General features: G+C 38.5%; 1 protein-coding gene across 1 annotated transcript; it reads right to left on the minus strand.

The window, feature by feature from the left end:
- Positions 1–180: 180 nt before the first annotated feature.
- LOC115682029 (alpha-crystallin domain-containing protein 22.3) lies at positions 181–3,097 on the minus strand. The gene is made up of 3 exons (XM_056303107.1): positions 2,944–3,097; positions 1,273–1,452; positions 181–522 (listed from the first exon to the last, which is right to left on the minus strand). Exons 2-3 carry the CDS (start codon positions 1,439–1,441, stop codon positions 290–292), a joined length of 402 nt encoding a protein of 133 aa, XP_056159082.1. The 5' UTR covers positions 1,442–1,452; positions 2,944–3,097; the 3' UTR covers positions 181–289.
- Between the last annotated feature and the right edge of the window lie 9,919 nt (positions 3,098–13,016).

The raw sequence follows: 13,016 nt of genomic DNA on the forward strand, positions 1-13,016 counted from the left end.
CTAGGAAAATCTACCCGGATACAAGATAAAACCAACAAGAAAATGGTGCCTGCCCAAAATATGACCGAATCTGTGTGATTGCGTTCCCCTTCATTATGGGGCCAAGATTAAAACAGCTTCAGGCTTTATCTGCAAGTACGCAACAGTTAACTCCGAGAATTCAGGTTTTTGAGACAGCACTGATATAATCCAGATGAGTCGAGTGCCTCACAGAAAACGGCAATATTTGCTCATTGTGTGCCCTGTACATGTAACTTCTGAACAAGAACATTAGCAAGACCACTGGACTTCACTTTTTGAAGGCCATTACTTCCAGAATGCCATCTTGACGGAAATTGGCAATAGTAAAACGGGTATCTACAGGTCCAGGCAGGTTAAAATAAACAGAGAACGGCCCCGTTGGACTCAGTTGCTGGGTTATCATCCGGTACACGTCTGATGAGCTGCTCAGAACGCCTCTATCCGTGATCTCACCCTGTATTTCAATCCTCCCATTGGCTCCAATGGAAAATTTCAGCTTACCTTCTCAATAAAAGCACAACGATTCTTTTAATACGACAAGCTAGAACATAATCACTGCTTACAGTTGAACAAAAATAAATTAAGCATGCTTTAGTGATGTCACCGTAGCAACACCATGCAGGTTCTGCTGCATGGGTGTATGAGAGGAGAAGGCAATACAAAAGATAAGCAAAGAACTTGACAAGATCTCACATGCAGTAAAATGCTATAAGTTAACAAGCAATCCACAGGCAACATTTCGTCACTCTTTTCCGCTCACCTAGATGACAATAGGGTCAACCTCAAGCTTATTCAGTTAAGTTGATAAAGCAAGATGCTTGGACATAACTAGCTCAGAAAGTCTTTGTTCAAGAAACTCAACTACATTTTTTTTTTACTTCCTTGATAATATAATCAACGAACTCAAAATCAACTTGACCTCGTCTGCTTCTTGCAAAACAGAGCCCAAGCTCATCTCTCTGAAAACAGTGCATAAAATAATCTAATATAGTGAATTTGATGTGGATAAATCAATGGATATAAGCAAAACATCACAAATTTATGCATGCACGTTCATATAATGTGGACACAAAAATTAATCACAATATCTCACTACATAACAACGATCTTGTGAAATCACTTGAAATAATCATGCTCTCCGCCTCACGGTGGCAACCAATTTTGCTTTCTTTCCTGAGGAACATTATGCTATATTTACATAACAAGCATACACAAAGAACACAGGCCAAAAGAAAAAACAATGGTGAATACCTGATTCCTTGTCAACACCAGGCACAGCAACCCGAAATAGATAGGCTTTCTCAGCCACCCCAATATCAACAACACCAACGGGGGGTCCAGGTTTCCCATCTTTGGCAGTCCCTCTAAGAACAACAGCAGATTTCATCTGCGGATGGTCTGGATATGCTTGTGCATCCATATTTTCTAAACCTGTGAATTGACATTAAATAAGCAGAATGTGGAAGAAACTTTACATGGTAAAACACGTTTTATTTTCTATGAGTTGTAACGCAGGTAATTTTTCCTTCATCTGTCACTTCTCAATGTTAAATTTTCAAGAAACACAATTGTTCTAGCTGCAAAGAATAAGAACTACCAAGGAACAATGGAACAAATAAATGAACAAGGAAAGAAGCATCAATCTTCAGTGTTGCTTATAAGTTTCTGAGGGGAATTATGAGATGATCGTTAACTACTCACGCTACTCACGATATCTACAGACATTTAACCTTGAGGTGAGTGCTAGTCTTCTTCTGATATTTAGATATGCAAGAATTGTAATTGATGAAAAAGCATTATGAAATCCATCAATATTAGAAGTTTAAATACCGGGGCTATAACTTTCAAGAACAGGAACCATGTGTGGCTCCATCCTGTTCCATGGGCCATAGCTAGCGTGATCATTATTATCAGTGATCTAGTCACACTCATTAGACCAACCATCTAGAGGATAAAGTCACGATTTTCATGTTGATTTTAAGTAAAAGCCATGAGTTGTTTCATTGTAAGTAAAGACCATACCAAGGAGGGTTCGGCAATGGCAGAAGCCAGAATAAATGTCCAAATGGAAACACCGAGAACTTAAGACACCAATATTACATGCAAAAATTATCAAAAACCGAGCCATTTTTTTATACCTCTTAGAAATCCTCCTCCGCCTATCAGAAATTTCACTTTTTGCATTACCACGTCAACTTCATATTGTAGCGCTTGATCTACCTCATCTTCTAACCTTACTAACAACAGCTCTAAACAGAAGATATGCATCTAACAATAGAAAACCTGGACGTACCGCTAGAGGCAATTGAGAGACATGAGCACATTACATTGACCCAGAACATGCAGAGAACCTTCAACATGGGGCAATAGCATCACAAAAAGAATCATCACAGCCAAGAACAAACCCAAGAAACTCCAACCAAACCAACAAGATCGGCACCATTTCCGGGTACATGGGCTGCCAATTCACGTCATGTCATCGTATCCCTGCCAGCTACTCGTCATTTCACATTACATTACAAATATTGCTAAAAATCGATTCGTTGCGTTGACAAATTCCTTTTGCTTGCAAATGGGTCAGAACGCTTCAGTGCGGCAGTTTCAACTTCGGTCGTTTCCATGTGGGATCAAATCCGGGGTACTCTAGACAAACGCCTGCCTAACAAAGCCCCGTTCTCGCATTGCATCAAGAGTCGACACCCCCTAGTCAAAACACATCTATCTGCTAAAGAACTGCAAAGGGGGCCGAGAAAACAGGAACGCTAGAGAAAATTACAGACAAGTTCGCTCAGCACCGTGCAAAGGCCAGAAAAACAAGATCGGCAGGAGAAGCCCCGCAATGAAACAGACCCACCAGACCCACGAAATCGAACACGAACAGCAACAAGAAACCGAAAGGGAAAAGTTCGAGAAAACACCAACCTAGAACGACTTGGCCTCGAACGAGGGTCGACCTCCGCGACGAGAGATACGACGGCCGTGGCCTTCGGGCGGTGCGCAGCGACCTCGTCGGCGGCGGCGGCGGCGGCGGCGAGGGCGGCCGCGACCGCGACCGCGAGGAGTGGAAAGAGAGAAATGGAGGGAGCGGAAAGTGTGGAGTGACGAGAGAGAGAGAGAGAAAATAAATGTTTGGGGAAATTACGAGAGGAGTCCCCCAAGTCTTGCGCCTCTTCAATTTTGGCCCAATACCATTAAGAAGTAGCCCAACTTTTATCACTAAGGCTACGCATGACAACTTGCCAAATAGTATTTGATTCTGTTCTTTTGTTCCCAGAATCAGTTTGGGAACAGAAATGCATTTGTTTAGTTTTTTGATTCTGGGCACAATTTTATCAAAAATTGTTCCCAGAATAAGTTTTGGAGCAGAATCAAGAATCAAAAAAAAGTAGCTTCTTGATTCTGGAAACAATTTTGAGAATCAATTTTTTTTCTTCTTCCTTTTCTTGATTTTGTATTTAGCTTCTAATGTCCGGCCCGAAGACCGCCCTCGCCGGATCTGACGAGAATAAAATATTTTAATAAAAAATATTATTAATAAAAAATATTTTACCGGCCATGGCCGGCGACCAGGCCATGGCCATAAAAAATAAAAATATATATTTTTAATAAAAATATTTTAATAAAAAATATTATTAATAAAAAATATATTTTACCGGCCATGACCAGCAACCAGGCCATGGCTAAAAAAAATAAAAATGTATATTTTTAATAAAAATATTTTAATAAAAAAAATTATTAATAAAAAAAAAATTTACAGGTCATGGCCGGCGATCAGGCCATGGCAAAAAAAAAGAAAAAATATATTTTTTAAAAAAATATTTTAATAAAAAAATTATTTTACCGGCCATGGCCGGCGACCAGGCCATGGCCAAAAAAAATAAAAATATATAATTTTAATAAAAAATATTATTAATAAAAAATATTTTACTAGCCATGGCCGGCGACCAGGCCATGGTCCAAAAAAATAAAAATGTATATTTTTAATAAAAAAATTATTAATAAAAAAAATATTTTACCGGCCATGGCCGGCAACCAGGCCATGGCAAAAAATATATATATATATTTTAAAAAAATATTTTACCGGTCATGGCCGGCGACCAGGCCATGGCCAAAAAAAAGAAAAAATACTTTTAATAAAAATATTATTAATAAAAAAATATTTTACCGGTCATGGCCAGCGAGCAGGCTATGGCCAAGAAGGAGGAAAAGAAAAAAAGAAAAGAAAAAAAAAAGGAATATTAAAATATTTAAAAATATTATTAATAAAAAGAAATTTTGTGGCGTTACCAAACGCATTTCTGTTCTTTTTCTATTCTAGAGATGGAATTTTGGGCCCTTAACAAACGCCTTAAAATGCTCAGAATCAATTCCGGGCACAGAATCAAAAAGAATCATTTCTGAGCAGAATCTGTTCCCGGGCACAGAATCGTTGTCATGCGCAACCTAAAAGAAATTATCACGACCTTTCAAATGTTTCGAAAGAAAAAAGATAACTTTTTACCATTATGATAAATTTAACATGATCTTTCAAATGCACCAAATAAAATCACACAACCTTTTGCCATTGCGAAAAAAAATAGCATCCTCTCGTATTTTATCTATGCTCAATGTAATCTTATCCACATTTCGGCTCACCCGGCTCTCGCTACTTTAATAAATAGTAACGACTGGTATCAACATTCATCTATATTGGTTTAATGGTGTCTTCTCGGTACTAAAATCGCAGTATCTCTCCCAAAGACAAGTGCTCAAAGATGTATCTCCATAATAGGACCGTTTCGGATAAAGGAAGGTCATGCACCGAATGTTGCCATATGCTATTTTTGACACACTGCAAAAAGTTGTGCATTGTTATAATGAATTTGAAAGATTGTGTTAAATTTGTCACGGTGATAAAACGTTGCGCTCTTTCTTGATACGTTTGAAAGGTTGTGTCAAATTCGTCACGATGATAGTCGTTCTTCTTTTTTATATCTGGCCCTTAATTTTTGCACCCCATACTTCTTCTTTTTTGTCTCGACAAATTTGGTCTATATATTAACTTGGAAATTCAGGGTTTTGGAATACAAATGAAAAGCATCGACTGAGAATTAAAGATTAATATGTGAAACAAATGTGGGATCTACGAGTAAAAAAATTGAGAGGAAATTATAAATGGGGTCCCTGTATTATTCTTCCTATTCAATTTGGGCAGTGTTCTTTATTTTCTTATAGATTAGATCCCCAAATTAATGTCCAAATATGATTCAAAACCTACTTTGTATTTTTGCCCTGAATAAGTCAACATATTATTTATATGCATATGCAAAAGATCTAGCCATGCTACATGCGCCAATTGCAATTCCACTAATCCAAATAATACCCCATTTTGTGCACAAATTTTTATGCTTATCACTCTTAACTTAAGGAAAGTGAAAGGGAATTCTATAATTACGTAGGATTAAAAATATTCAAACTAATGTTTGAATCCAAGAAAATTCAGAACTTTAGTAACTCGATATCTAATCTGAAATTCGCGATGCAAAGGGGTTTAGTCGTGAACTTAGATTGGTTAATATCGTATTCGAACATTTGTTCAAATCCTATAATCACATAGGATTAAAAACATTTAAGCTAATGTTTGAAGGATAAAAATAAATCTTTCGATTGAGTGCTCACTATAGGATGTAATTAGTGGCCACGCCACATTGTGTTGAGTAAATATTTTTAATTAAGCCCACTTAACTTTAAAATATTTTCAATCATACTTATAACTTTTTCGAGTTAATGTAATTTGACCCCATTATATTTTTAGTTTTGATGCCACTAGATTTGTTTGAACACCAAATTGAACCCTCAACAAAACTTAAGATGTCCAAGTCACGAAAAGAAGTACAAATGAAAAAAAAAAAACTAAGTTGATTCTGCAAAAGGATAAACTTGATCTGATCTGTAATATGATCTATAAACTTTTAATTTATTTAATGTGGTTTCTGAACTTTAGCCTAATGTGCAATGTGGTCTCTGTACTTTTAATTTTTCTCAATGTGGTCCCTAGACTTTTGGTAGATGTTCAGTTTAATCTTTGAACTATATGAAAATGTTCAATACTATCCTTTCATTAATTCAAGATTGGGAACAACATTGAATATTTTCATATAGTTCATGAACTAAACTGAACATGTACAAAAAATCCAAAAACCACATATAATAAATTAAAAGTTCAGGGACCAAATTGCGCATTAGGCTAAAGTTCAGGGATTACATTGAACAAATTAAAAGTTCAGGGATGACATTGTACATTAAGCCAAAATTCAGGGACCAATTGTGTCATTTTTCCTTCTGCAAATGCATAAATAGAATCGTAAATAAATAAGAATACTGTTTTTTTTTCTCTCCTACTTTCTTTTAGTTGTATGATTTAGTCTATATTCTGTCGATTTTTTTATTGTTATTCTTTCCCATGATCTTATTTTCAAAGATAGGTGTACAACTTTTAGATTATTCATTTATTTACGTCGGCTATATAAATAAGGCGAGATTCACATTAGATATATCTGAAAATTGCGACCTAAACTTTTATTCGAAAATTCCGTGAAACAGATGCACCTTAAGACGATAAAGCGATATACATACAATTTTTTACAAAAATATTTGTGAGAAAAGGGGGAAAAATGGAAGAGAGAGGGAGAGAGAGAGAGAATTTAAGAAATGGGCTAGGGCCCAACACCCGTTGAGCCACATCTTCTTATGATTCATGTTCGATCACAAAGTCACGAACTTATCTTCGTTTTTGCTTGTTTTTTAGGGAAAAAGGAAGGAGACGTCATGGAAAAATGGGGTTAAATTTCATTGGTGATAAAATAGATTCATGCGATCGTCGACCAAAAAGCCCTTTAAAATCTTTTTTTCCTCAAAGCGTAATTCAATCTTAAAAAAGAAAGCCTTTTTGATCCGTGAAAATCGAGTTCCACAACTTGCGGAATCGGTGCGGTGGAGGGTATTCGTTAAGCTCGTCAATCTCGCACGATGAGAGATACGACGTGGTGTCTGACTGATTTGATAATCTGATCGTTTTTTTTTTTTGGTTCGTTTTGGGTATCGTAATTCATTTTGGTTTTTTTCTTCATATTTTGTTCCCTTATGTCTTGAAATACTGATTTCACACACGGTTCCGTGGCTGCCGTCCCATTGATTCCTTCATTCCAACTACTGTTGTCGCAATTAGTGCGGATCCTCCGTATGTAGCCACCACCATTGACGACGCTATCTCTCTCTCTCTCTTAATTAGAGTTAATATTATTATGGGTTAATATCACGAAAAATCTCAAACCGGTATACCCGTAATAATTTTACTCAAAACTAATTTTTTGACCACCAAAAACCCCAAAACCGGTACACCCGTGACAAATTTACCCTCAATTTGTTTCCGTTAAATTTTACGGTCAAATTGCTTTGTTAAACGACACTTGGCAGCTGACTGATGTGCCGGTTTTATGTTTTACTCTCCGTTTGTCACAGGTGTATCAGTTTTTGATTTTTTGTGGTATTAATCCAATTTAACGGAAACTAACGGAGGGTAAATTTGTCACAAATGTACCAGTTTGGGGTTTTTAGTGGTCAAAATATTAGTTTAGGGTAAATTTGTCACTTGTATACCAATTTGGAATTTTTTGTGGTAAAAAAAATTAGTTTTTGGTAAAATTGTCACATGTGTACCAATTTTGGATTTTTCGTGGTATTAACCCTACCATTAAAGATCTCAAATTGGTATCCATAACACATTTATTATAAACCATTTTTTGTTTCCTATGTACCCTATGCTGAAATGGATACGTGTCAACACATGTGGATTTTCCACGTTATTAGATCCGTCTTACAATTGTCTACCGCGTATGTTAACACGTATGCATTGTGATGGGATATTGGACGAAATGCTAAAAGGATAATACATCTGGATTAGGGGAACAAGTTTGGATTGACAAAAAATAATTTTGAGTAAATTTGTAATGGGGTACTAATTTGAGATTTTTAATGGCAACAACCCCTTTTATTATAATCGTGAACAAAATGGTAAATTAAAAATAAATATTTTATATGACAAGTTGTATGTCTGATAATATAGACGTGGTTTTAAACTCACGAGTTATTACAATTGATTACTAAAGCGATGATTATTATATTAACTCTATTTTAGAGTATTTGAGAATCTTGATGTTTTCCTCTTGTTACATATGTTATTCATACAACAGACAACATAATAGGTATTATATTACAGTTATTACTTAAACCAAACGGCGTGATAACTATTACACCTACATGACATTACAGTGTTAATATGAGCTACTCTTCTACTTAGGATCGAGTTTAAACGGAGCAAAAAAATATTTTTTTCCCTTCTCGACAAAATTTAAAATATTATCCAAAAAAAAAAATTTCCAAGAAAATATAGGTGTATGTAAGTGTCAATATTAGCATATTGCGAAATTTTCAATTATCTAGGATTAAGCATAGTCAAAACGAGCGCGTCACAAGATTTAGAATTAAGCAAAACTTAAAAGTGCAAAAGTCTATCTAGACCTGCCTATCTCTATCTACATACGTATTTTTCTCAAATTCGCTTTCATTTTTTTGATCTATTACTGGCGATTTCGCTTTTCTTGTACTTATTAGCAATTAACATGCCTGGGTGGCGCTGCTGGAGCGCGCACTCTTCCTCTCGCAAAAGGTTGAGTGTTCGAATCCCGGGCGCCGCGGGTGACTTAACTTAGGTGGCACGTGTGTGGTGGCTAGCAGCGTGTTGCCCTTGGGGGTTTACTTCCTACGGTGTCAGTAGTGCGGAGGTTCCCCTGGGTTACCAAAAAAAAAAAAATGAGAAATCTATATAAACTCATTGATTTATCGGCCTAATTCCAAAAAAAACACAAACTTTAGCAATTAACACGAGAACTTCCGTAAAAACTCACAGATTTGTTGGCCTAATTCCAAAAAAAAAAAACGCCAACTTTACCTTGCTGAACTTTTTTGTGTCATTAAAAATCACAAACTTTCACTAGGACAATTAAAAATTTTTAATTTATGAGAGCAAGATTTGAGATTCGAATAAAAGTTGATTTTTTTTTTTAGATAAAAAAATATTTGAACTAAAATTATCATTCAAAATAAAGTTGATTTATTTTTTTGGTGGGACTTGGCTTTTAGATTTTTCAAGATCTAGAGGGCTCTTCTCTTGCGATACGGGCAGAGAAGTCGGACAACGTCCTTCCTGTCGTCGACCTGTAAAAACCCAAAAGTCAAACAGCTTCTGGCGCGTTCTCATGCCCGTACACAGTGCGCGACCAGGTAGATCATATATTTTTACATTTTGAATGAAATTCAATCACGCAAAATATAAATTCTGCGGTACCTGAAAAAAAAAAAAATTTAAAAAAAATTTTAAAAAGCTGGCGCTCAGCTGTCCACCTGCCCGAGCATCCCCGCCCGAGCATAGCAGAGAGGGAATCGGGCAGGTCGTTGCAGGCCCACGCCCTGCCCCGCCAGGCTGCCCGGAACAAATTATTTTTTCCGTTTTTTCCTTTTTTAATTTTCTCACTTTCCATCCACGTAAAGGACCCCGTGCCAGCTGTATCCCCGCGACAAGGTCGAGTCATCAATCTCAATCAATCACCGTCAATCCCCCCACCCCGCGCGGGCCCCGCCGGAACGGAAAGGCCCCCGACACCCCCCGCCCCCCGCCCCCCCCCCCCCGATAAAATGAATTAACCTGGTCCTACCCGTACGCGATCCCTGCCCACCGTCACATGGGGCTCCACGTGGCGCGTCCCCATTCGAGGGGCCGCGGGGGAGGGGAAGGAGGTGGGGCCCCCACGTGATGATCCCCCCCTCCTCCCCCCCTCCTCCCTCCTCCCCCCCGGTTTCGAGTTTAGTGATTGATTTAATGATGATGGAGATCAGCCGCGGGTGGAGGTCGCGCGCCGCCACGTGGAGGTCGCGCGCCGCCACGTGGCGCGTGATCGCTGGAGGTGGGAAAAGGACAACGGTACGATGATTAGTGTGGGATTTAGCGACTAATCGTGCAAAGCTTTTCCTTTGCGTCCACGTTGTTGTCGCTGCTTGGGGCTTTGATGTTGTTTTCTTCGTGGTAGCTGGAGTGCATTGAACGTGAAGCTTCTTAGAAGAAAAAAGGAAGGAAGGAATCGTGGCTCGGGGAAAAAGCCTTACCGGTTTATGTACACGTGCTTCGGAGAGCCCCCGTGATTTCCTCCTCGTGGCTTGCTTTTCGTGACCCTTCTTTTTGGGTTTATAACTTATAATGTGTTCGATGAAAGCAATGGACGGTTGTATTTTATGGGAATAGGTACGTGTATGGGCGGTCCACGATGTTTTGTGATGTTGGAATTAGCTCGTGCCCTCGATTTGAGGAGAGGATAGGTACTTTTCGGAAATTGAGCATGCCCATTTTGCTAAATCAGTACCCGAATTTGTTTCTTTCCGTTTTAAAATCGAGTGTTTAGATTATTTTCCTGTTTAAACAGGTGCATTCACCGTCGAGATTCGGCTCAATTTGGGGTATTCGTTAAATAAATTGCTATGCAATTGATGCGACTCGTTTACTTGGCATAAGTTAGGTCCAATTATTAGTGTGACACGCTGGCTGAGCAAAAATCATGTTATTCCCTTTAAGGTTGATGGGCGACGAGGAGAGAGCGAGAGTGTGTGCTGATTTGAACGATCTCGGCCGCTAATGTGGGCAATTAAGGTCTAGTGTTAGTGTCTAATTTCACATCCTTTTTGTCTACGATTTCAAATGTACATCTTATATCGACCCGTCTTTGAAATGCTAAGGTACTTGATCGAAGGAAAAAAAAAAGTTTGTACGCTCAATTGTAAAAACGGGTAGAAACTTAAGTACTTATGATACCATTATACCTGAGAAATTGAGTCGGTTTGCTATTTCTTTTGCCAAGCGCACCAAGTAGGAGTATAATTGTGCTAGCAACTTATGTTGGCCTAAGGCTAAAAGACTAGCCAAAATTGGCATACAAACTTGGTTACCCTTTTTTCGTCGGTCTAGATTAAAGAGCTTAATTAATTACACGGACAATTATTTTTTTTCCCTCTCCTTTTGTAGTTGGAGAGGTATGCTAGCAATTGGTCATCCAGTTTTCACCAATGTTTTTATATTCAATTAAATGGAGGAGGCGTTCTTACGTCGCAATCATCCCAAGAAGTATTTTTAACCCAAAGAAAAATTTAAATTAATATAAAATTAAAAAGCAAGATCATCTTGAAAAGTAATCACAAGCTTAGGTCAAATTAATAATTTGCATGTGAGTGGTGGAAGGCCGGGGGCCCCACGTACTTTACACGCTCATTAATTAAGAAAAACAAAAAAAAAAAAAATAGGGGGTGGGTATTTTGAGAGCTCGTTTGACCCACCGACAGTTTCGGGGCGAGTGGATTGACGGAATTGCCCTTGGCCGGACGCGAGATCGGGAGGCTCGGACCGGGGGCATAACTGTCAACTCGAAATTCGCAATTAAATTTGAGATACCCCTCATACGAAGGAAAAAAAAAATCGGAGGCGTTGGTTTTAGAGATATGGTTTTGCTTGCGAAGCCTAAAGTTAAGATACGACCTGCTTAATTGCCAGAAAGATGAAAATCGATGTCTAAATATAAGTCAATTTTTAGCCCATAGTCCTTACCCAAAAAGAGAAAATTGACTCAATGTCTAGGATGTGTTGCTATCCATGGTCTCGATGTAGGTACGTGACCACATTCTTTAATGGGTGCGTCCTTGGGAGGGAGGGACCGGATCGCCCTTAGGATTGCGAAATCGAAATCTAGAGCACCTTAAATGCATCATTATCCACATTAATAGCTGGAGCGAAGGGTACCAAAATTGTTCGACCGCATTCGTCGGTACAGGACGGTGCCGAACAACGTTCCCGAACGGAGGGATGGCTGGCATCGGAGCCGCCGCCGCCGCCGCGCGTAAAATGGTGGTCCCCTCCCCTGCGCCGTCCACCCGCCGGTCGTTCCTCAACGCCGGCACCAGATCTAGGGAAAGTTCAAAGGCGGAATCCCAGCAAGCATCATCACGATTTTCCAACTAGGGTTTCAGCAGAGAGACAAGTCAAGGGAGGGATTGGAAGAAACGGTGAACCACTCTGAATATTAAAAGCAGAAGACCCTAGAGAAAAAGATTTTAAATAGTCTCTTCCATGTGCCGATCCATATGAATAAAAAGTTCTTGACCGAGAGTGGCCAGTCCGGTCATAAAAAAAAAAAGAGAAAAGAAAATGGAACCGGAGCTTTAATGTAATGTGCCGACACGTCATCAATAAAATTTTTTAAAATAAAACTAAGGTCTCTAAAATAAAATAAAAATAATTGCCTCCCGATGAAATTTCGAAAATGAAACCCTAATAAAATTATAATTGATGATAATAATAATAGGGGTTAATATCATGAAAAACCCCAAACTGATATACATATAATAAATTTATCTCGAACTATTTTTTGGACCACAAAAAATCTAAAACTGTACCAATTTAGGGTTTTTTGTGGTAAAAAAACTGGTACATTTAATTTACCAAAAACTAATTTATTTATCACAAAAAATCTCAAATTTATTTTTTGATGGTCAAAAAATTAGTTCGGAATAAAATTATCACAAGATATACTAGTTTGGAGTTAATAATAATAATAATAATAATAATAATAATGGTGGTGGTGGTGGTCCGGTTCATTTATACGAACGAGAACGTAGGACCGACACTCAGATCTGGAAAACGAAAACGAAAACGAAAACGAAAACGAAACGGCGGGAGGGAGGGAGCGAGCGTGAGCGTGACCGTGCCGTGCCGTGCCGCTTTGCAGTCAACGGCGGAACTCAACAGTCAAAAACCCGGGGCCGTCGTCCAGTGGTTTCACCAATCGCCAACATCTCGTCTCGCGAGAAAACGAAACCCACGGGCACGAACACGGACACGAATCCGAACACGTACGACG

Source organism: Syzygium oleosum, unplaced genomic scaffold, assembly GCF_021117445.2.
Source record: "Syzygium oleosum isolate NSW1041296 unplaced genomic scaffold, Sole_v2.1 Sole_v2.26, whole genome shotgun sequence".
Lineage (NCBI taxonomy): Eukaryota > Viridiplantae > Streptophyta > Magnoliopsida > Myrtales > Myrtaceae > Syzygium > Syzygium oleosum.

Bases quoted from the DNA above. Each gene is read 5' to 3' on its own strand.
- LOC115682029 (XM_056303107.1), bottom strand. From the start codon at position 1,441: ATGGATGCACAAGCATATCCAGACCATCCGCAGATGAAATCTGCTGTT. The intron at 523-1,272 runs GTATTCACCATT...TTTATTGAGAAG, and splicing joins TGGTGTTGACAAGGAATCAG to GTAAGCTGAAATTTTCCATT.